The 23,666-nt window shown below is 43.1% G+C and overlaps 2 protein-coding genes and 1 pseudogene across 5 annotated transcripts; 2 read left to right on the top strand and 1 right to left on the bottom strand.

Annotated features, from left to right (window-relative positions):
• The first annotated feature begins 564 nt into the window (after positions 1 to 564).
• Positions 565 to 7,419, top strand: LOC136501007 (WPP domain-associated protein-like). 4 transcript variants are annotated; one of them, XM_066496497.1, is made up of 6 exons: positions 580 to 690; positions 823 to 893; positions 1,418 to 3,147; positions 3,324 to 3,450; positions 6,339 to 6,440; positions 7,020 to 7,419. In XM_066496497.1, the coding sequence occupies exons 3-6, from the start codon at positions 1,442 to 1,444 to the stop codon at positions 7,068 to 7,070; spliced, it is 1,986 nt and encodes a 661-aa protein (XP_066352594.1). In that variant the 5' UTR covers positions 580 to 690; positions 823 to 893; positions 1,418 to 1,441; the 3' UTR covers positions 7,071 to 7,419. The 4 variants fall into 4 exon arrangements, with proteins under 4 accessions (XP_066352593.1, XP_066352594.1, XP_066352592.1 ...); XM_066496496.1 differs by lacking the exon at positions 823 to 893 and having other exon boundaries at positions 565 to 690; XM_066496495.1 differs by lacking the exon at positions 580 to 690 and having other exon boundaries at positions 697 to 893.
• A 598-nt stretch (positions 7,420 to 8,017) lies between these two features.
• On the bottom strand, positions 8,018 to 12,742 carry LOC136500676 (uncharacterized). Its single transcript, XM_066496087.1, has 7 exons — positions 12,453 to 12,742; positions 11,464 to 11,611; positions 10,973 to 11,164; positions 10,054 to 10,182; positions 9,620 to 9,789; positions 8,966 to 9,096; positions 8,018 to 8,421 (listed from the first exon to the last, which is right to left on the bottom strand). Exons 1-7 carry the CDS (start codon positions 12,649 to 12,651, stop codon positions 8,344 to 8,346), a joined length of 1,047 nt encoding a protein of 348 aa, XP_066352184.1. The 5' UTR covers positions 12,652 to 12,742; the 3' UTR covers positions 8,018 to 8,343.
• Positions 12,743 to 16,769: 4,027 nt separating this feature from the next.
• LOC136500875 (protein POLLENLESS 3-like) lies at positions 16,770 to 21,108 on the top strand (annotated as a pseudogene).
• Positions 21,109 to 23,666: the final 2,558 nt, after the last annotated feature.

Here is a 23,666-nt window from a genome sequence, read left to right as displayed (position 1 = left end):
AAATGATAAGCTTGAATGAAAACCAGAGCAGTTTATAGTATGTTTAGTTCGAGGACGTGGTGAATGAGGGATGGATCTGACACAGTTTTTAAAGATGAAACCATTTCTATCATTTATTTGGATGAGGGGAGGATGTCCCTGTTGTTTCCTGTTTAGTTCGCAGGACACGAAAATGACACACCTGACGTCAGAGTTCACCGTGGCCGGCAGCCGCGCTCCACGGAGCGGGCCCGCCCTAGCCTCCACAGCCGGTACCGGGATCGCTCCCTTCGCCGGGGCGCGGCCAGGGAGGAGCTCACCGGCGTGGGGCGCATCCAGGGAGCTCCCTCCGCCGGGGCGGCGCTCGCCGGCGTTTAATTTTGAACTGAAACGCGTACTCTATTTTGATTCAGAGAGGGAAGAATTTTTTTTGAAGTGTATTCTCTTATTGGGCCGTCAGCGTGAAACGGGACTTTGGGCCAAACCCATGGGCTGGGCTGCAAGGAGAGGCACCTGCCCAGCTAGCGCGCAACGGCGGCACTTGAGCAGCAGTCGCAGTCAACCTCAAGAGATAGCACGCAACGGCGGCGGCGGTGAAAAAAGGTGGGGACTGTGGGAGGAGGGAGAAAGGAGGCTGCTTTCCCTGTCTCGGTGTCTCCGCACCACCGCACCACCTCCACTGGCAGCGCTGACGGCGGCAGGCAAGAAAAGGTAGAGCATCATTCATCAGCACAGCTTCTTTCTTTCCCCCCCTTTCCACTGTTGTATTTCGGGAAGGGATTCCTTGCCTCGCCGCCGTTTCGTACTCTACGGATTCACTGGTGGAGCTCCCCGTCCTCCTAGGTAGCGCGTTGGTGGTGATTGGTTCTCCCGGCTTGTTTCGCGTCGCCCCTCACCTCTTGGTTTGAGCTTAGGTTAGCTTCACCCCATTTGAGCTCCTTAATAACTGTTGGTAGATTGGTTAGACTTCGATTTACTCTTGTTTGTTGCATGTTTTATTTTGTTTACCTGATTCGGCTAGTTTTGCTAGAGCTTGATTTGTTTCTGCACTCGTATTTTTTGCATTATTTTCCGTCCATGTAACTATCCCCAATCGTGTTACCATTACTGGGATCGATGTTCTGTCTCTTTGAATTCCATGTCATTAACTTATTATTATCCGAGCATTCAAGGTAGTTTATACCGGTAATTTAATTGGTAAGATTTTCGTCTTCTTGTTGAGGTAGGGTTTTGCTCAGAGACCATTATGCTGTCACAAGCTTGGGGTGATGTGATTGCACGTTATGTTTGACGTGGTTTATTTAATGGTACATGTGCGGTTGCAGCTGGGCAATAAATGTTCAGATGGATTTCCTGAGGGAAATAGCGTGCTGGTTTGATTATAATCCCTGAGTTTAACATTCTTTTTAATGTCTTTCCATGTTTTTTGTTACAACAGCGATCGCTTCAAACTCACATACAGATGGATATGGTAGAGACGTTGGATGTATCTCCGGATGATGCCAATGGGAGTGCTGCAGTTCAGATTGAGCCTTCTTGCCATGAAGATGCCACCATTGAGGATATGGAATCTTTCTTGGATGAAGTGGATGAAGTAAATGACAAGTTTCATGTTTTCGGAGTTGTGACTGGTGCTATCATCAAGGAAATCCTAAGTGATGTGCAACAAGAAGCTGCTAGTCAAATTGCTCTCAAGGATGTAGAAATAGCATCACTGAACCAAAAGCTGCAGCAACTAGGAAATGGTAGCTTGAGTTTATATGAGGGACGGGACAAAAGACATGATGAATTTTATAGTCTCCGCCAGCAGCTTGACTCCATTTCCAAATCACTCTTGAATTCTGAATGGGGGCTTTCGGGATCACAGCATAACTTTGAAGATTCAGAAAATGTGAGCAAGCAACAGGACAAGGAAAAATCCTCTAGAAATGGTGTAGCAAAGACCATTCATCCTGGAGACTCTAAAGAAGAAGTTTTTGGTGATCCAAAACTTCTGGATCACATGGATAAGGTTGCTTTGATAGCTCATTTCAATAAATCGATGAATGAGATGAAAAGGCAGCATGATTCAGTTCTGTACCAGAGGACGGAAGAGATATTCAAACTGAAGCGTGAAATCCTAAAGAAGGATGGATCAAACCCTTTTCATTTACGAAATAACAAAGAACTTGAGCAAACGAGGAAGAAAATAGAGGAAGTCATCTCAAAGTTGGATGTCCTCCTCTTGGAGAATAAAAGAACCTCTGTTCGTATCAAGTCAAATGCAATTCCTGGGCAACAAGATAAGAACCATGTATTAGATTCTGAAATCCAGCAACTAGAAAGTGGTGCAAGTAATAATGAAGAAGACCATTGCTCTATTCCAACTCACTCTTCACATTTTGCATCCAGAGAGGCAGATCATGAACTGAATATTATAAGGCTTGAATCTGATGTTGAAGATGCCAGAATTGCAGCCACCTTAAGAGAAGAGATAGAAAGGATTATCATAAAAGAATTCATTAGTGAAATAAACATAGAATTGCATGGTTATGAGATTGAGGGTGATATGAAGCAGGAAATTTGCTCAATAGTTCAGAATGAGGCTATTGCTAAATCAATGTCAAACATTGATTCTTTGTTGTCGAAGTATGAGGAGAAAAAGAGTCATGCTGAAGAGGAATCTCTACATAAGCAGAAGATTGAAAAACTGAAACTAATTGTGGATTCCTTCACTGAACTAGTGAGTGAAAAGGAGAAATTTATATCACAGATTGGATTGGAAGCGATGCATACTCGCGTGGAGTCATTGTGTCGTGGACTTGATTTGCTAAGAGACAAAGTGGCAAAGCAAGATTCCTACCTATCTGAAAAGAACAGGGAGTTTGGTGTCATTATGGGCAGGTTGGAGCAAGCTCAGCAGCATGTTCAACACAATGATGTTACTTTGGTTGAGCTGAATGATAGACTTAGAACCATTTCAGACTCTCTAAAAGACTTAGAGAGACAGAATCAAGCTCTACATAACATCATTGAAGAAAAGGAGAAGATGCTAACATCTGCTGTTTCCAAAGACAAGGATATGAGAGAATTCATGGACAATATTGTTAAATCTATCAGAGATTTTGAAATTGTCATGATGGATCAACAAGCTGTTGTTGCAAATAAAGTCCAGCACAATGAATCAAGGTGCTTGTTTTTTATTCACTCAACTTATTTATTCTAGGCAAATGAGCTGATTATATAATTCCACCTTTTGTTTATCACTCTGCCATTTTAATATTAGCTCTATAGTTCTTGGTACCTATTACCTATCTATGTAATGTTTTGTAAATGAAGAGGGCAGTATGTTTTTTCTTTCACAGGTTCTGTTTCTTAAAAGAACAATGTAAACACCTTGCAAAAGAAGGCAATCTTTTAAAAAAGAAGGCATTGCGATACAAAGAGATATCTGAGACAAGAGGCTCCAATCTTCAGAAAGCTGAACTTGAGGTAATTTATTTGTCAAACCTAACTAGTTAGTGTTTAGCTTCACTTTTCAGAGCTTAACATGCAAACCATGAAAAAGTTATAACCTAGATATCACCCTAAAAGGATTAAGGACTGAGGCATTAAAGCACATTACAACAACAACAACAACAAAGCCTTTAAGTCCCAAACAAGTTGGGGTAGGCTAGAGTTGAAACCCAACAGAAACAATCAAGGTTCAGGCACGTGAATAGCTGTCTTCCAAGCACTCCTATCTAAGGCTAAGTCTTTGGGTATATTCCATCCTTTCAAGTCTCCTTTTATTGCCTCTACCCAAGTCAACTTCGGTCTTCCTCTGCCTCTCTTCACGTTACTATCCTGACTTAGGATTCCACTACGCACCGGTGCATCTGGAGGTCTCCGTTGCACATGTCCAAACCATCTCAACCGGTGTTGGACAAGCTTTTCTTCAATTGGCGCTACCCCTAATCTCTCACGTATATCATCGTTCCGAACTCGATCCCTTCTTGTATGACCGCAAATCCAACGCAACATACGCATTTCCGCGACACTTAGCTGTTGAATATGTCGTCTTTTCGTAGACCAACATTCTGCACCATACAACATAGCAGGTCTAATCGCCGTCCTATAAAACTTGCCTTTTAGCTTCTGTGGTACCCTTTTGTCACATAGGACACCAGACGCTAGCCGCCACTTCATCCACCCTGCTTTGATTCTATGGCTAACATCTTCATCAATATCCCCGTCCCTCTGTAGCATTGATCCTAAATATCGAAAAGTATCCTTCCTAGGCACTACTTGACCTTCCAAACTAACATCTTCCTCCTCCCGAGTAGTAGTGCCGAAGTCACATCTCATATACTCAGTTTTAGTTCTACTAAGTCTAAAACCTTTGGACTCCAAAGTCTCCCGCCATAACTCCAGTTTCTGATTCACTCCTGTCCGGCTTTCATCAACTAGCACTACATCGTCCGCAAAAAGCATACACCAAGGGATGTCCCCTTGTATGTCCCTTGTGACCTCATCCATCACTAAAGCAAACAAATAAGGGCTCAAAGCTGACCCTTGATGTAGTCCTATCCTAATCGGGAAGTCATCCGTGTCTCCATCACTTGTTCGAACTCTAGTCACAACATTGCTGTACATGTCCTTAATGAGCCCAACGTACTTCGTTGGGACTTTATGTTTGTCCAAAGCCCACCACATAACATTCCTTGGTATTTTATCATAAGCCTTCTCCAAGTCAATAAAAACCATGTGTAGGTCCTTCTTCTTCTCCCTATACCGCTCCATAACTTGTCTTATTAAGAAAATGGCTTCCATGGTTGACCTTCCGGGCATGAAACCAAATTGGTTCATAGAGACCCGCGTTATTGCTCTCAAGCGATGCTCGATAACTCTCTCCCATAGCTTCATAGTATGGTTCATCAACTTAATTCCCCGGTAATTTGTACAACTTTGAATATCCCCTTTATTCTTGTAGATCGGTACCAATATACTTCTCATCCACTCACCAGGCATCTTGTTCGATCGAAAAATATGGTTGAACAGCTTGGTTAACCATACTACAGCTATGTCCCCGAGGCATCTCCACACCTCGATTGGGATACCATTCGGTCCCATCGCCTTGCCTCCTTTCATCCTTTTCAACGCCTCTCTGACCTCAGATTCTTGGATTCTCCGCACAAAGCGTCTATTGGTGTCATCAAAAGAGTCATCTAACTGAAAGGTTGTGTCTATATTCTCACCATTGAACAATTTGTCAAAATACTCTTGCCATCGATGTCGGATCTCATCCTCCTTTACCAAGAGATGCTCCCTTTCATCCTTAATGCACTTAACTTGGTTGAAGTCCTGTGTCTTTCTCTCACGAACCCTAGCCATCCTATAAATGTCCTTCTCTCCTTCCTTCGTACTCAAATGTTGGTAAAGATCCTCGTACGCTCTACCCTTTGCCACACTTACAGCTCGCTTTGTAGTCTTCTTTGCCACCTTATACTTCTCTATGTTGTCCACACTCCTGTCATGGTACAAGCGTCTATAGCATTCTTTCTTCTCCTTAATAGCCCTTTGGACTTCCTCGTTCCACCACCAAGTATCTTTAGCCTCGCGTCCCCTTCCTTTGGTTACTCCACACACCTCTGAGGCTACCTTCCGAATGTTGGTTGCCATCTTGTCCCACATATTGTTTATGTCGTCTTCTTCCTTTCAAGAGCCCTCTTTGATAACCCTTTCCCTAAACACCTCTGACGTCTCCCCTTTCAGTTTCCACCATTTTGTTCTTTCAATCTTAGCTTGTTTATCCCTACGGGCACGCACCTGAAAATGAAAATCTGCCACCAAAAGCTTATGTTGAGAAACAACACACTCCCCTGGTATCACCTTGCAATCCAAGCATGCTCGTTTGTCCTTTCTTCTTGCGAGGACAAAGTCAATCTGGCTACAGTGTTGTCCGCTACTGAAGGTCACTAGATGAGATTCTCTCTTTCTAAAGAAAGTGTTGGCTATCATCAGGTCAAAAGCTACCGCGAAGTCCAGAACTTCCTCCCCCTCCTGATTCCTACTACCATACCCAAAACCTCCATGAACTGCCTCGAAACCTGCGCTTGTAGTACCTACATGCCCATTAAGATCTCCTCCTATAAAAAGCTTAGGAGGAGATCTTAATGGGCATGTAGGTACTACAAGCGCAGGTTTCGAGGCAGTTCATGGAGGTTTTGGGTATGGTAGTAGGAATCAGGAGGGGGAGGAAGTTCTGGACTTCGCGGTAGCTTTTGACCTGATGATAGCCAACACTTTCTTTAGAAAGAGAGAATCTCATCTAGTGACCTTCAGTAGCGGACAACACTGTAGGCATTAAAGCACATTAATTAGTTTTATTTGTTTCCCAGGTGGATTTGCTTGGTGATGAGGTTGAGGCCTTAACAGATCTTCTTGCAAAAATCTATACTGCACTTGATCACTATTCTCCAGTCCTTCAACACTACACGGGCGTAAGTTTTGTTTTTACGCATTGGGCAGTATTCTTTTGATTTCTGTTGTTTCTTTTCGTGTCTTATCTAAAAAGTCTTGGCCATAAACTGCCCTTTGATGTCTAGCAAAACCTCCTGTTTGTTGTTTGTATTTAATAATAATCTTATCCTCATTATTCTAGGTCTATCCTGTTTTCTTTAGATCTTTAAAAAAAGGGCGTACCCAGTGCAGAGAGCTCCCGCTCTGTGCGGGGTCTGGGGAAGGGTGTCAGTGGCAAGCCTTACCCTCGCTTGTGCAATGCGAGGAGACCGCGACTCGTTTCTTTAGATCTTTCACTGAAAGAAATTTGTGAAGTGACCTAACACAAATTTTAACAAGATTGATGTTAGGTTTTCCTCCAATATTAATTTGTTCCGTGACATGAGATATTAGGTATTCGCATGTCTTGTCTAAGTCTAACCAGGGGTTCCATGTTATGCCAATTGCTACTATATGTCATAATCATTAGCAATTGCACTCACCCAATTTGCATTGTTTCATGTCCTTACGAGTTATGATCTTTTTGTTCTTTATTAACTGCCCTAATCCCTTTCTTGCAGGTTATGGAGACCTTGAACATGATTAAGAAACATATTAGCATGGCAAAGTAAAATGCTTCTGGTCGGCTTGACATTGTTGAATTGTAGGCTTGACAGCAGGCTTCCAGTGGTTTCAGATAAGTTTGTAGAATTGTAGGTGGCAGCAAGCTTTTGTTTCCGACTCAAGGACTAGGTAATGCAGAGTGGATTGCTCCCTTTTGCAGGCAGTAGTAGTCTTGGTAGCTTTTGAGCATTTTGTAAATGACCCAACCGTAGCTATTAGTTCTTGTTTTTGGCTTTGATGCCATGGGCTTTGCCACCTGCTATTAGTTGGAAAGGTGAACTCTTTTAACAGTGACCTACTGTGTTGAGCAACATTGGAGCCAAGAGGATGTTATAGAGGCTGAGTTTTCAGATCTTATTTTTTTCCTGGCACAATGACAGATGAATCCACACAGTAGTCTGGCCAGCTGTGATGATTTGATTTGGATTTGCTATCCTTTGATCCTTGCTATTAACAACTAATAGTTTTTGAGACCTGACAATTGTGGCCTGTATGTTGATAAACTGAATTCAGACTTTCAGCCTTCACAGTTGTCAAACGTGCCACCAAAGCAATATTTTGCATTGAAATGCAGGCAATTCAGAAATTGTACTATCCTGATTGGATGAAGGAAAAACCTCAGTCACCAGGTTTCATGTAATTTGAAACAAATTTGTGCAAGCCCACCCCTTCAATATAATCATGCATACATTGAAGAGAATTTGTTCCCTTCAATGTTGGATGCCTACGAGGCGGTAAAATTCCAATTGTAACCCTGAATATCTCAGTTATGTAGTTGATAGGCCAAGAGCGTCTAATGAAACCTAGGTATCTGCCGACTTGTTTTTTGCTTGAGCCGAGTGGATCATGAGGAGCCTGGCTCCCTTGTCACGAGGGGAGCTCTGCGGGTTTCGTGTCCCTAACAGCAAACAAATGCTGGACTGGACATTCAGCTGTACAAGTTCAGTATGCCAACTAAGCTTATAGAGGCCAAGTACAATATAGATTTTTTTTTGAAGATCAATTATCCATGGTACACAGATACATGTTATCTCCAAATGCAAACAGCACACATACAACAATCACCGACGGTTAGAATCAGAGGTCTATTGAACAATTCTTTTTGACACGCTAACTACTTACATCAGAAATATGTTTTATCCACACCTTATGTTTGCACCCATCCGTGATTTATTATTTGCTGGGAATCAAAAGCCTTCATGCCGATGAATGTATCCTTGGGACCAAATTTATCCTTTGGGTGGCCAACTCTTAAATGCTGACACCCTTAAATGCTGGGAATCAACTTCCATTCTCCAATTTCAACCCTTTGCGGTGATGGCTCCACGCTAGCAAGGCAGCACCGATTGCTGGTTCCACCTGAAATTTCATGACAATTTGGTTAGCTACTGAATGGATGACTAATGCCTATACCAACTTTCTTGGGACTAAAGTTTTTTTTCCATGTTTTCAAATGGATATATCACTGTTTCTTGGTGAGAGAAATGTATGCACATTTAATCCAAAACTATGTTACTGACAGATGCCATTTATCATATCAAATAACTAAGAGAAAAAAAACTATGACGTCTGATATAAAAAAGTGAGACCATCCCAAATCTTTGGAACCCTTAGGGCTTGTTTGGATGCATGTGTATCCACTTCAATCCACATGTGTTGGAGTGGAATGGAATGGAACTTCGTTTAATTCCACTCCAGTCCACTTCAACACATGTTTAATTCCACTCCAGTCCACTTCAACACATGTTTAATTCCACTCCAGTCCACTTCAACACATATGGATTGAGATGAATACATGCGCATCTAAACAAGACCTTAGAGTGCTTAAGTATCCAGAAATTAGCATGGATGTGTGCAACAGAGACATAAAGTTTGGAACATGAATAGTAGTGGGTATACTAACCTCAGGCCAAATAGGATCAGTGCCCGGGAAGACCTTGGAAATACATTTTATGACCTCACCACTGATATCCCATTTTTTATTTCCTTCAAGGACCCCTCCAACCAAAACAAGTGGAAACCTGTCCTTTCCATCTGCCAGATTAAAGATGAACCTTCAGGTATACAGAACTTGCTCTCCTATTGCCAGTTCCTAGCATTTACTAAGCATTTGGAAACGGAAACAAATTCTGAGCAGAAAAATATCTGGGTCCAAAAAAAGAATTCCATGGTCGGAATCCTTAGTACTCCACTCTGAAGAAATAGAGTACGTCATACTTTGAACTATAACAAGAACCATACAAGAGTATCGTAAGACCACAGCTCATTTATCACAGCAAATCAGTTGCTAAATGCTCATCTACTTGACAACTGACATGCAGAAGGCAGACATAATGAGCCGAAAGAACCTTTTGCAGGGAAAAGACCAGTTTTCATTCTTTGCTTGATTAATAAGATATACAATGACATCCCTATGTACAGATGACTTGACTTGATGTCCTGAGCGCAGAGAAGTAATATTTATACCTAAGATGCCACTAGTTCATTCGAATAATCAAATAGACCTGTTGGACAAAATTAAAGTCAAGTACTGTTGCACGAACAACATAGGCATTACCTTCACCACACAATCTAAGACGCCGAACAACCGCTATAACAGTATCAGCCAACTCTTGGACTGAATCATGCAAAATTCTGTTAGCTACTTCATCACCATCTTCAGCAGAAGATACCACAACTGGTACAAGTGCTGCAATACGAGCCCAAGATGGATCTGCATATGTCCATCTGTGCCAGAACAGGATTGGCAATTAAGTACAAGATTCCAAATATCAATGTTTTTATCAGCTAGAGCACGGAAAAATCTTCACAAATGCTAGAAGCTTCAGCAAATATTAATTATTTTGAAACATTACACTATTAATCATTCTAGGAGCTTAAAAATACGGAATATTGAATGGAATGAGTATAGTGAACCAACAGGACGAATCTTGAAATCAGTTGTAATTAAAAGAGTATGGCTAGATGATGCATTAGTGTGAGAGAACTTACCCTATGATTTCATCTGGTGAAGAAAGTTCAAGCTTCTCAAGGATGTCTCTTGTAAGACCAGTTTGTGGCCCACGACCATCGTATGCTTTTATAACTGCTGTCAGGGCCTGTGCAGCAATGCCATATCCACTGCATTAATGTACACATATAGTCACCTACGGTTTCCTTTCACAGGCAAGTTGTATTGGAATAACAGTATAATAGGTTTCATAAGCACCGACCAGATCTTTTTAAACTACAACAGTCAATGGTGAAGAATTCCAAGATGCTGGAAGACCCATCAATTTGGGTGAGAGGCAGGAGCTGCAAGGCTGAGTCAAATGGAGTGCAAGGAGAAATGGACAAGCTATTCAGCCAACCATTCGCTCATGGTCTCTGTGCGCCTAGTTTCATTTAGGTTATGATAGCATCACTCACTTTTGATTTCCAATTCACAGTTTGGCAACCCTCCAGTCAGGTGTCCTTAACCAAAAACTGTAAGTGGTCAATGGTCATCTTCCCAATTCCCCAATTCATAGTTCGGCAACCCAAGCATCTATAAATAGCTTTTCTGCGATATGTTCGGGTATAAAGGGCTTTGTTGTCTTTGAATGATATATGCATATATCCTGATATCCAAACAAGATCTGAAAACACCCCTATAATTCCTACTGGGTGTGTGACAGACAATAGATGCTTGTCAGTTGAGGACCCCCTAAACTTCTTCTCATGTTGCAAATCAGGTATAAACTTTTGAAAACGACCATGGGGCAACTGAAAGCACTTATATATCTGTTCCAACTTTCAACAACAAAATCATAAACAAGGAACGATGTTCCAACAATCCAACTTCAAATTTCAAACAAGGCACCACTTAAAGTATCTAGTTTCAAGGGTCATAGGGTATCCTGTTACCATAACCATAAATAATATAACTCACCTACCCCAGTCGCCCAAAACAGGCCCGGCACCAGCTGCTCTCGCTACTTTTCCATCTTCTGTAACCCCATAAGCAATGCATCCAGTGCCTGCAATCAACACACAGCCATGCAGCTTTCCCATTGTACCACTAGCCAGAGCCGCTACTGCATCATTTTCTACATAAAACTTGTCATTGTCTGGGAACAGATCCCTGGAGAACAAACAAGGTTCACTTAGCAGATATACAAGAAAATGATGACTTACTATCAGTTTTGCATTTCTGGCTGTCAGCCTGTTCTGATTTATAATGACTTACATAAAAACAGCACCATTCTGGACAAACCAAAGCATCAGGGATGTCCAAATGAATAGGCTCAAGCATTTAAGTATCTTGATATCAGCATTTATTCAAGTGAAATGAAGTGGTTGCTGTGGACCACAACAATGCAACACTTTCCTCTAGGTGCAATACTCAAATACATTTTAATTAACATACAGAGAAAACTATACCGGATCCATTCCAGCATCCTCAGCTGATCTGAAGGATGGTTAACTCCTGATACGGCTAAACAAACTGCTCGGACAGCTGAACGATCTGTGTTGGATAATGCTAGAGCCTGTGTCATGACTTGCTCGAGAGTTTCCAAGGCGGTGCTTTCTGATGAATAGAGGACAAAGTGGTCAGTATTTCTTTGACTGAACATGGAAAGGGGGAAAAAAGAGATAAATATCACCCAGAAAACATTCCCATGGTCCAATTGTATACTGTGTTACAGAATTCTGCCAGATGCTATTGTTCCCACATTACAACATGGCAAGGTGGAAAAAAGAGATAAATATCACTCAGAAAACATTCCCATGTTCCAATTGTATACTGTTTTATTGCAGCTTACAGAAACACATACATGGTTTGTGTACAGAACTATGGACTCTGGTCGCACATTGGGCACAGTATTCCTTTAGAATCGCAAAGGAAGTGCAAACCACAGTGGTATAACACAGGGGTAAATGTTGTGCTTTGTTTCCCCATCAGTGAAAGTTACCAGACTACTTTATAAGCACCATGCTTAGCACAAGTAATGGTACTATCTCTTCAGCAACTTCATTAAATGATTGACAACTAGTATAGGAACCCAAAGAATCGGAAATAAGCAGGATGGACAACAAAATGGCATAGCCTTTTAAGATTCTATAGAACAAAAGCTAAGTTTTTTTAAGGGGAAAAAAGGAAAAATTAACATACACAAGCACTGTTATGCAAACAATTCATCTATTCCCCTGAAACTCCTCCCCCAATTGAGAAGATCCAGTATTTCCTATAATCCTTACAGCACCCGCAACTATGTATGACAAAATCAACGGCGATTAGGCAACACCTTTCAAGGACACAAAATCCCCAAAAAATCGAGACGGAGACCACTCATGAATCGCCAAGATCGAATTTTGGACACGAGGCGCGCATCAGGCATCCTCTGAATGGGAAGATCTCTGGCGATTACCTCCGACGGAATTGCGGTTTGAGCAGCCGGCAACGGCGCGGGCAAGCAATGGGACGGCGGCCGGAGACTCCGGCGGCGACATTGCAGCCGGCAGGCAGACGCAAACGGTGTTGGTGGTGCCGCCGTCCACGCCCAGGATCACACCGCCGTCAGCAAGCGCCGCGGCCGCCGTCGAGTCGCCGTTCTCGTAGCCGCCCATCTCTCGCGTAGACTCCTCTCTTCTCGGGTTGCGCGAGATAGAAGCGAGTCAAAGTCTGATGTATGGAAGTTTTTTTTTTTTCTTTCTACTACAGGAGAAATACTCGTTTTGGAGTGTGAGGCATCGGTTCCTCCTGTCTCTTCTCATGAGGCCCCAGCTAATCGTTTGTTTTCATGCGTAGTAGTACTACAATAATATCTTCTCGTTCCTAGCCTAAGACTATTCCCAGTACATTGTTATCTGTTTGACAGCAAAAAAAGTGATTGGAGAACGGAGAGTATAAGATGGAACTAGAAGATCACATGTAAAGATTAGAAGCAACTGATTTTAGAATTTTTTCAAACCGGTTTTAAAACTTTGTCAAAATGCGTAACGGACTTTATGTTTCTCTCGTCGAGATGATAAAAAACATACATAAAACGTCCGATTAAAGTCCAAATAAATAAAAGGCAACTTCTAGATAATCATCTAGCAGAAATCAACTTAGCCGGTTTCCAAAGCGAACTTCCAATGAATTTTACTATTATCTTCCTCTGGTCAAGATGATCGAGGGTCATGAGGTCAAAGGACAATCCCACAATGGCCGATTGAGTACCTTAACCTTTTATCTATAACCTCTATCTTTTATAATCTCTTGTTGTTGGGTACAGTCTCTCGATAAGATTTTGCCCATGTTCTAAGTGTCCTTGCTAATCTTAGGACTCTACCCGTGTGCACCTTTCTGACGGGTCTTTCCGAAGATGTTCGTAGGTTTTTTCAGGCAAAGAACAAGCGTTGAACTGGCCTTGTCGTTGGAACCTCGCTTCGCTTTGTATCTAGGTCATGTACGACCTTGTCTATAAGACATTTTAGTTTTTTACATATATTGTTTTTACTATCTAGACATAGTGGTACGCTGTATCTTGTGGGTGCATCCACACCCATAAAATTTTGAAAAAGCACCGCTAGAATCAAATTTTCACCATGGTTGTTGTTTATATTTTCACACCTACAAGAGAATCGTACCACCATTTAATTCGTTCTAGCTTTGCCACTGACACAGTGTATATCTAAGCAGTGGCGGAGGGTGAGATAAAATCAAGGAGGAGCGGGGTGGCAAATAGTGTTATACTACGGAGGATGAGGTAAAATCAGGAGGGGAAAATTCAGTATTAATATAACACAGGTGTAAAGTGATCACTAATTAAAGGTTTACACAAAACATCTATTAGGGTCTGTTTGGATCCCATGAACTAACAACTTGTTGGCTAAAGTTTAGGCAAAAGCCCAAAACAGGTGGACTAGTGGGTGGACTAATAAATAGTCCAAGGCCAACTAGTTGTTAGTTCACTAGTCCCTCCAACCCAACTTTCATAACTAGTGATTCCACCAAATTGAAAAAAAAACATCCATTACCCCCACGCGCACACGAAATCCTATGGCATCTCAGGGCCGGCTATGGCATCTCAGGGGTAAAACAGTCTTTAGAATGAAATAGTACTGCTTACTAGTCCAGGGATCCAAACATGACTAAACTAATCACTAGTCAACTAATCACTAGTCCTAGTTCATCAAACAAACCCTTAATACAAGCAACTAGAGGTAAGAGAGTAAGAATAGAACTGGAGGTTAATTTAAAGAGGCAAACCAGAGTACGTCGCTTGGTAGCATGCATGCAAACATATATTGCCCTGTTCGCTTGGCTGATAAGTCATGACTGAAAGTACTGTTGGCTGATTTGTTGTGAGAGAAAAATATTGTTCGTTGGCTGAAAAAGTACGGCTTATAGCCAAGCGAACATAGCGATAGACGGGATAGTAGAACTTCACAGAGAAAAAGGGGAGGGGGGGGGGGGGGGGGGGGGTTGGGGTGGTGGTGGTGTTCAGGAGCTCAATTTGGCCTTCACGAGGCTCAATCAAAACCTTTTATAATTTGAAATAGAGGAAGTATCATGGAAGACGCTGGAGTTGCGCTGATTGATCTTGCACTTTTATTATCTGCTAAACTTTTTGCCCTTTTGAAAAAGCTCAATAAAATTCACTCTTTTTTTTGTAAAAGGAAAAAGAAGATGTGTAGCAGACCATTGCATGTATGCATTGTGCCTGCTCTTGTTTCTAGTAGTCGAGTAGTGCCGTGGTAAAACTTCAACCAGCCGGCTCCTGTCGTCCCGTAGTTGTGGCCTGTGGGTTTTGGAGCAGGAGCTGCGCAAGCCGGCGATGGAAATGAGCGTGATGCAGGCATGCAGCACACTCAATTCACATGCATTCTCGGACTGAATTGAATACCTTCACGCCACAGGCGTTTTTCAGAACTCTTCATCCTCTGCATCTGCATGTATTGTTTGTCTGGTGAAGCTGTCTGCATCTGCTCATGTTCCTCTGCCTCCAGAGATCACAGCCTCTGCGTGTGCCCTTCCAGGCCTAGTTTAGATTGCGAAAAAATTTCAAACCGATGAATAGTACCACTTTCGTCTTATTTGGCAAATATTGTCCAATCGTGGACCAACTAGGCTCAAAAGATTCATCTCGTGATTTTCAACTAAACTGTGTAATTAGTTATTTTTTTTACCTATATTTAATACTCCATGCAAGTGGTTAAAAATTAATATGATAAAAAGAGAGTGAAAAAACTTGGAATTTGAATGGCATCTAAACAAGGCCCCATTCTCCTTGCCCGTGCTCTTGTTTGCTCTGCTCCCTGCTGCTCACACACTGAACGTGCAGTCTGCTCCGCATGCGCGCGTGCGCACAGCACTGAATTTATTCACTCAATTCAATGCCTTCATGCCTCAAGCGTTTCTTTTCAGAACCTACATTGCCAGTTTGCCACAGCCCGGCCCCCCTAACCTAATAAATTTTGTTTTATGAAAAGGAATTTTCTTTTTTCTTCACACCCAGTTTGGTACTAGTACAAAACAAAACCTTGTGGATCCTTGTGCGTCCAGCTCACGTTTGCCCCCTCATATGCTGGTGTTTGTGTTCTGTGTACGCATGTCCTTCCTTCTCAATACAAATACGTAGCAACCGTAATCCCTGTTGGTCCATCACTACCGAACAATTTATTAAAACCAACAGAGATGGGATAATCACTATTAGTTCATAAGAAAAAGCCTATTAGGCCTCGTTTAGATTGTGAAAAAATTTCAACCCGATAAATAGTACCACTTTCATCTTATTTGGTAAATATTGTCCAATCGTAGACCAACTAGGTTCAAAAGATTCATCTCGTGATTTTCAACTAAATTGTGTAATTAGTTATTTTTTTATCTACATTTAATACTCCATGCAAGTGGCTAAAAATTGATATGATGAAAAGAGAGTGAAAAAATTTGAAATTTAGATAGCATCTAAACAAGGCCTTACTATCGGATTTTAAAACCAACCGGAGGTGATAGATAACTATCACTGCCAGCTGGAATTGAATGCAGGCTGTGGGGTTGTGACTCTCTCCATCGTGCTTAGGAGAAAACGTTCTGATAGACGATATGTTCTAGTGCATCTGTGTGCAGGGGAAGACATGTTTGGAACTTATTAAAAATTTATGAATGTAGAAATCCCAATGAATAATCCGATTGACACCCTCTCCTTACGTTCATCTGTCTAACAAAGTGGTAAATTGTTTGTCACCTCCTATTACCAGTGCAGTGGCTACGGGTTACCCCATGCCTTAGAACCGTGCGTGCTGTAGATTCAGAGCTTATTCCTAGGGATGAAAATGGATCAGATACGGACGGATATCACCGATATTATATTTATTTTCATATTTTTGTTCGGATTCGGATTCAAATACGGATAGCGTCAACTATGTCGGATAGGATACGATTGGATATCGACATCATAAATATGCGATTTGAGTATTCGGATACGGATACGGTATCGGATGTTGGATATCCGGGCTCGGATACGGACAGATCTCAACCCCTCTAAACGAATTCGGTTTCAAATACGGTCGGAAAATATCCGTACCGTTTTCATCTCTACTTATTCCCCAGACTGCAGGCAACGTCCACGTGTGCATACGGGTACCACGGCACGGCTCCGTCCACGTCAGCTTCCTGTCCGTTCGAAATTCAAAAGCCTCCTCCTCTTGACGCGTGGCATATAAACTCGAGGCGGTTGCTGCGTCGGCTGGGTTGCCTCTGCCTCCCTCCTTTTCCTTCCACGCGCGCGCTTCCGTTGGCCACCTCGCGGCGTCGGCGCAGGGCGCAGCCCAAGCAGGCGAGGCCGCTAGGGTTTTGCGGCGCCCGTCCGGCTTCAAGTTCGCCGAGGTGAGCACTCCATCCTCTGATCTGATCCCCTCCAGGACGAGCCTGCAGGAAATAACCACGATCGAGGCAGGCAGGCATGCTAATCGCCGCTTCATGACCGTACTGGTACAGCCGCGGCCTCGCGCGCACGCCAGGTGTTCGACGGAAGTCGGGCCCCGCCACCCATGCCGAGCGGCGGGAGGCGGCTGCCGCCGTGGACGTCGCCGCGGAGCGCGGGGCGGGGCGGGCCGAGGTGGAGCCCTGCTGGTACGCCCGCGGCCGCTGGTGGACCGGGCCCGGGCCCGGGCCACGGGACGCCGCCCGTGAGCGCGGGCTGCTTCGGCACGCGCGTCACGCCGCCGACGAGCGGGGGCGCGCGCGTCACGCCGCCGTCGACCTGGGGGATGCTCGTCGCGGCCACCTAGGCCGCCGCCTTCCCTGGATTCGCCCTACGTGCGGGCCAAGCAGGCGCAGGTAATTGATCATCGGCGGTACCATTTCGGTCATGTTTAGGCTCAGAATTCGAGCACTACAGAACTACATGTAGCTGGTCGAGCAAGCCTGCCCTTCAGCTCACGCATGGGACTGGCGACTGTTGCCATTAAAATGGTTTAGGCATTTCTCGTACACGATGTTCGATCGATACCTGCCACATTCAGGCCTTTAGCACTTCAGTTATGTCAAGCCTTCTACATTGTCTGTAGCAAAGATTTTCATTTTTTGCATGCATGTGTGCCTAATTTCTGAAGAATGAATTAGATTTGCTCCAAGTTTCTAACATGCATGTACTCCCAGAGGAAATGAGGCTTCCTTGACCTAAGTGCCAAAGTTTTTTTTTTCCGAAGAAACCTCTTTGAAGAGGGCACGGAAGTCCTGCAATTCAATTAAGAAGAAAAGCATTGACCCGGTTTATAAGTGAAACTTGGCCCAAAAACCTTACAACCGCACGGTTATTAGGAGGATTACATGCCAAAGTCTACTAGGTTTACTCAATTGTTGAGACTGGCAATGCAATGGTCCTCTGCAGACTGTGAAAGTCCTTAACATCTGTTATCTAGTTAAAGTATCAATATATATGTGATGTTGACCTAATTAATTACTCAAAGATTTCTAATCCTCAGTTAACACATACCCTGCAAGCTGCATTATGATGGCATTTGGTATTTGGTCCTCTGTGTATGCACTATACTGCAGGCTCGTTCTCATATGTGTTTGCAGACTCGAGGGTAACACGTTTGGGGAGAAGGATGTATTATCCTTTAAGGAAAGCCCCATTATTGTTTTAGGATACCATATTACCATGTAGCTGTAACAAAATACCAGGAAATTGCTCTGCACAAACAAAATTGTAGATTGAGTAAGCATTACCAGGAAGCGAGGAATTGAAACCAAAATACTGTACCTTCTGATTATGCATCTTATTACCAGAAACCTGTTGTACCAAACCTAAGAGATTGGATTGACACTATTAAGTCAAGATTTTTATGTGTCATGGCATCAGCTGTTTTTTTTTTAAATTGTGGATGCTCATTTAAAAAATTGCATTTGCCATCCTTAACATAGGAAGTACCATAAGCTGAATATGCAGATTTTTATGTTTCCTTATGTTGTTTCTGTTATTCCAGATAGTTGAAAAGGACCCAAACAAGGCTGTTCCATTGTTTTGGGCAGCTATAAACAGTGGTGACCGGACAGAGAGCGCATTGAAGGATATGGCTAATGTACTGAAACAAGCAAATCGGGCTGAAGAAGCCATTGAGGCAATAAGATCCTTTCGTGATCGGTGTCCCTATGAAGCTCAGGAGTCCCTTGACAATATTCTTCTAGACCTATACAAGGTATATTGTTTATCCTTTAAAAGAAAGGGGTTCATTTTTATAAGCTAAGAGTTTGTCTTTGGTTATGCAGATACATATTGAACACATTTTATTAGTTATCACGTTGTCCACTGCGAATGAGTCATCTTAAAATAATTAGTTATCACATGATCTTTGGATGAAAATGCCACTAATACATTTCTTCTGAAACTAATAATTTTCATGTTAAACCAGAAATGTGGTAGGACAGATGAGCAGATCGAAATGCTGACAATAAAGCTGCGAATTGTTGATGAGGAGCTAGCTTCTGGTCGGTGGAAAACAAAACTGTCTAAATCTCATGGAAGAGTAGTCTACCTTTCTCTCAGAGATGAAAAAGCAAGGTACTGGAAATCTTTATATTCCCATTTGAGATTTGACTTTTAAACACTATTCAAACTAAGTTCCTTGTTTCTTGCCAAGGTTATTGGGGAACCTTGCTTGGGCCTATATGCAGTCCGAAAATTATGAGGAAGCAGAGATGCTCTACAGGTACATTTTGAGTTCATCCTTCTCTCATTTCTAAATGTCACGAGTTTTCTCAAATGGCATGTTGCAGATGGACCTATAAACCCTCCGTAATATTAAGTGTGTGAATGGCATACTTGCATGTGGTGTGCTGCGTGCACCTACCCTTTATCTCAAAAGGGAAACAAACTAACTCTGGCTACTATTGACTTGGCACAGGCAAGCTCTTGCTATAGAAGCTGACTACAACAAAGAGTGTAACTTGGCCATCTGTTTGATGAAGACTGGAAAGTTGGCTGAAGCTAAATACCTGATTCAAGCTATACCTTACAACTGTGATGATGAAAGTCATGTTAAGTCTCTCTCCCGGGCTACTGAAATGCTTAGGGAACTTGACTTGCAATCACTCCCCTCTCCCATAACTCAGGCGAAGTCCAAAGAATCACAGATTTTTGTTGCTGATGATGTGGAGATGCTTGTAGATCTACAGCCACAAACACTATCAACTCCTTTGAGTGAACTGAAATATAAAGAACCACATATTTCAGTTTCACAAAATGCAGACAAGCATGAGAATTGCAATTCAGGGCTTCCATCTCCCATAACTCAGTTGAGACGTGAAGAACCACACACTATGGTTACTGCTGGTGCAGAAAAGAATGAGGGATTTGCAGAGTTTCAAGATCTTTCTCGACTGTTCAATGATGCTGCTACACCTCATTCAATACTTGAGAAACTACGAAAGAGGCTAGTTAAAGAGGCACAAAAAACAGTATTCATGATCAGATTCAGACTCCTACTCCAACTGAATGCTTGCCAAACTCTGAAAGAAACCTAGATGCTAGTGAGACTCCCATGCAAGAAGGGAAGCTCTTGACCAAAGGTGTTAGAGAAACATGGGCTGACATGGTGGATGAAGAGGAACAACAATTGGGTGATGACAAACCATGGGCTGACATGGTGGTGAAGGATGAACAGCAATTGGGTGATGGCAAGTCAACACTTGGTGTGGGAACTACTGAACAAAACGGGAGCAGTAAGCATGCAAGTAAGCTGGAGTACAGAACACCATTGTCTTGTCAAGAAAGCAGGGCCCATCAAAGACCAGTCATGGGTGGTCAACTGCATGATTCTTCAGCAGGTTCATGGAGACAGAATGACTCCAAAATCTCCATGGATAAGAACGTGAACCGGGATCTTGTGAGGACTGCTCCGACATGGAGCAAGCATAAGGTACAGGACCACAACCATCGAGTTTGGCAAAGGCTTGACATAGTTCATCCCCATGAGAGAGCCTCAGGCACGAAGCAAGTACCACGGAGAAGCAACACATCTCAGCGCGCTCTTTTTGCTGACTGGAAATCAAAGGGTGAAGGATATGGCCATGGTTGTGTTCCGTTTGATGATAACGAACACACTCAGTGTTCCAGTCACCTTGAGGCCACTCATCACTGGCATAATAATGAGGCAAGTACAGGGTCATGGAGGGCACAGAACCGTCTGCGGGTCTTCCAGGAAATCACAAATGAGATCAACCAAAATGTTGTGTAACTATGTCCTTGTTCCTTGCTGTCGATGGAAGTTCTCCTTTCCAGCAACATGTTGTTTGCACTCAAACTACAGATGGGATCTGTGAAATAGTTCCTTGTACACAGTTTTTCGCTTCAATTGGTTCTGTTTTTGAGATTCAGCATAGCTACAGAAAACTCTGCGAATATCTTCACAGCCCACCATTCATACTCCTGGCACGTCGATGGATCATGATATCTGTATATATTTTCTTTATCACTAGTGTGCCAAAGTATGTAAAAAGTGGTGGACTGTCTTATCAATTTCTTAGAATGTGTCACTGTTTTGTGACTGAGAATCTTTTCCTTTCTTGATTTCACATCACCTTCGCAATGTGGCTTACCATGAAATTACTTGGACTCTTGTCACTACTGTTTAGATGCTAGTACAGTGGCTCCATCTAGTGACTGGACATCTCCTGCATAATGGGGCGCTGCAAGATCTGAGTGTGCTCCCTCCTCTTGTCCACTGCAGGAACAAGCAATGGAGAGCACTGCAGTTTACAAATGGACACAGGTGCAGCTACTGAGCAGCCTCCTGCATCTGCATAGTGCTCATTCCTGTGGCATTTTCTAGGTTGTCTACACACTGGAGCCTGACGGATTCCATTACTGCAGCTGGTCTGGGTGTCCTAACATGGTGGTTGTCCTTCCTCAGGGGCAGCAATGGCTGGCTGGCTGGCCGGCAGCCTTGAGCTTCATCTGCAACCTGGACTTGGGCCCCAAGGCCGAGGCGATGCTGCAAGCTCGGTTGTCATGACGTGTAGCGCCTTGTCGGCACTTGGATGAGGGCGACAAGGCTGCCAGCGCCGTCGCCAGGGTTTGGCCTCTAATAATTCTGGTGCATGATTGTTTGCTTCACATATGGAGAAGCTGTGTCTATCTGCTGAATCCTCGTCCTGGTGCTTGTTTATGTACACAACCATCTCTATATGTGATCGATCTGCACTGTATATGAATGGTAAGATACTCTTCTTCAACCTCTCGATCATCTGTTAATGAATGAATGCAATCATATCTATCCCGGGGTTTCAGATACGAAGCTAGTCGCATTGCTTCACATTTCTCTTGTGAGTTGTGATGTGATACGAATACAATCATACACTGATCAGTATGTGTGCACTGCGTGGTCAGTCATCAGTGTGAGCAGTGACCGCTGCAGCAATGGATGCATGCATTTGGAGGTCGGGTTGCACAGGGCATGTGAGATCTCTCATCACACTCATCTGAGGTACACACAATTACTGCTATATAAACTGTTCGGCCGTCAGAAGTGGCAGCCGGCCGACGGGCGGGCCTTGGTGACTGCACCATTACCTGAATCATCTGTGGGTGGCTTTTTTCAGGGTGACTACTATATGGGGAACTGTTCTACCGGCTCAATCATGCCGTGCGGCCAGCCATCTTGTTCAGTTATTTCCTGGACAGGTAGAGAGAGAAGACACGGTACAGTGCCTTTCACGTGCCGGTACTGTGACGGAAAATGAATTACATGGACATTTATTTGATCGAATTCATGCAAATCTGCCAATGAAATTTCGTTTAAATCATGGATATCAGAAAACAGTCATGGAGAATTGAAACTAATTAGTACTTATTACATATAAAGGTTAATGGATAACATTTGTTTGAATGTGCAGAAAACAGCCTTCCTAAATGCCATGAAAACAGCCATTGTACATCACCAGCAGATCAAATAAACACGCCATAGAGAGGAAGTCATACATATAAAATCGTACAAATGGGCGATAAATACAAGTAAACTAACTTCAAAAATAAACGAGAGGGGCGAGAGAAAGGGGTCGAAAATGAGCTCGGAAATTGAGAGATATGCTTGGCACCGTGCACGCCATCCATCATAGGCAACCTTAGGAATCAAGTTGTTGATCTAGATGAGTGGCATACAGGGAGCCAGGCACATCCCAATGCAAGCCTTCATATACATTATACAAATCACCTTTGCTTACAGTCTATAGAGAATCTCTCTATATAGAAATATCTAGAGCCCTTCCACATCCCGGCCGATCTCAAAGCTTCATATAAACTAGCCACCTGCTACCCGCGCTTCGCTGCGGGTGATGTGCTCGGTATAGGAATCGGTATAGGAAATCTTGGGGAATATACCTCATATGTATAATATGTTTTCTCATCGCGTTGTCATGAAAGGTCGGTCTATTTTGTACATTAAATGTTGGGAAGGCAAGGTAACATGTTTTTTTTTCATTAGATTGTTGTAAAGGAACATAGAGGTTAGTTGTCATTACATGATGTCTATTCTAGGCCATCAAATTAATGATATGTTAGTGTAAAGAAGTACCTGATGGAGTTGGGCTCAAGCATCTAACACACTCAGATTCAAAGCACAACATTGGGTATGATTACATTATAGGTGGAAAGAGCAAAAACTACAACACAAGTACATCTCCTGACACGAGGGTTTACAAAAGAGTGAATTAGGATCCACTCCCCTTAGACGAAAGGACGTCTACATAAAACTATTAAAGTGGGGGGCTCAAGCAGCTAACTCCAGTAGAGCCAAAGCATTACATTACGTGGGATTACATAGTAGGCGGGAAATGCAAGCACTATAATACGGGTACATATCCTCATGCGCAAAACAACTCTGAAAGGCTTGGCTTCGGACCGTATTTGCTTCATTCCATGAAGGGGGGATGTGTCCACTAAGATCATGCTTCAGAGCTTGAGGGATCCTTCGGGAGGATGGCATGAGAGTAGGCACCATTCCCTGGTGGTGGCTGAGTGAGTGGGAGGATTTCTTCTCCATTAACTGACACTGTGTCAGAAATTACCTGTGAGGCCTCCATTGGGGGAGGCGCGGGGGGTACGTCCACTATGGGTGCCTGGATTTTTTTCCATGGATGCAATTGGGATTCCACC

Source organism: Miscanthus floridulus, chromosome 13 (assembly GCF_019320115.1).
Source record: "Miscanthus floridulus cultivar M001 chromosome 13, ASM1932011v1, whole genome shotgun sequence".
NCBI lineage: Eukaryota > Viridiplantae > Streptophyta > Magnoliopsida > Poales > Poaceae > Miscanthus > Miscanthus floridulus.
Note: the sequence above shows the minus strand (reverse complement) of the source record. Positions and strands in the feature narration are given on the sequence as shown.

Coding starts and splice junctions, on each gene's coding strand:
- LOC136500676 (XM_066496087.1), bottom strand. CDS start 12,651: ATGGGCGGCTACGAGAACGGCGACTCGACGGCGGCCGCGGCGCTTGCT. Junction 11,612..12,452: donor AAACCGCAATTCCGTCGGAG/GTAATCGCCAGA, acceptor TCTATTCATCAG/AAAGCACCGCCTTGGAAACT. Junction 9,790..10,053: donor TCACCAGATGAAATCATAGG/GTAAGTTCTCTC, acceptor GTTCTGGCACAG/ATGGACATATGCAGATCCAT.
- LOC136501007 (XM_066496496.1), top strand. CDS start 1,442: ATGGATATGGTAGAGACGTTGGATGTATCTCCGGATGATGCCAATGGG. Junction 3,148..3,323: donor GTCCAGCACAATGAATCAAG/GTGCTTGTTTTT, acceptor TTTCTTTCACAG/GTTCTGTTTCTTAAAAGAAC. Junction 3,451..6,338: donor TTCAGAAAGCTGAACTTGAG/GTAATTTATTTG, acceptor TTTGTTTCCCAG/GTGGATTTGCTTGGTGATGA.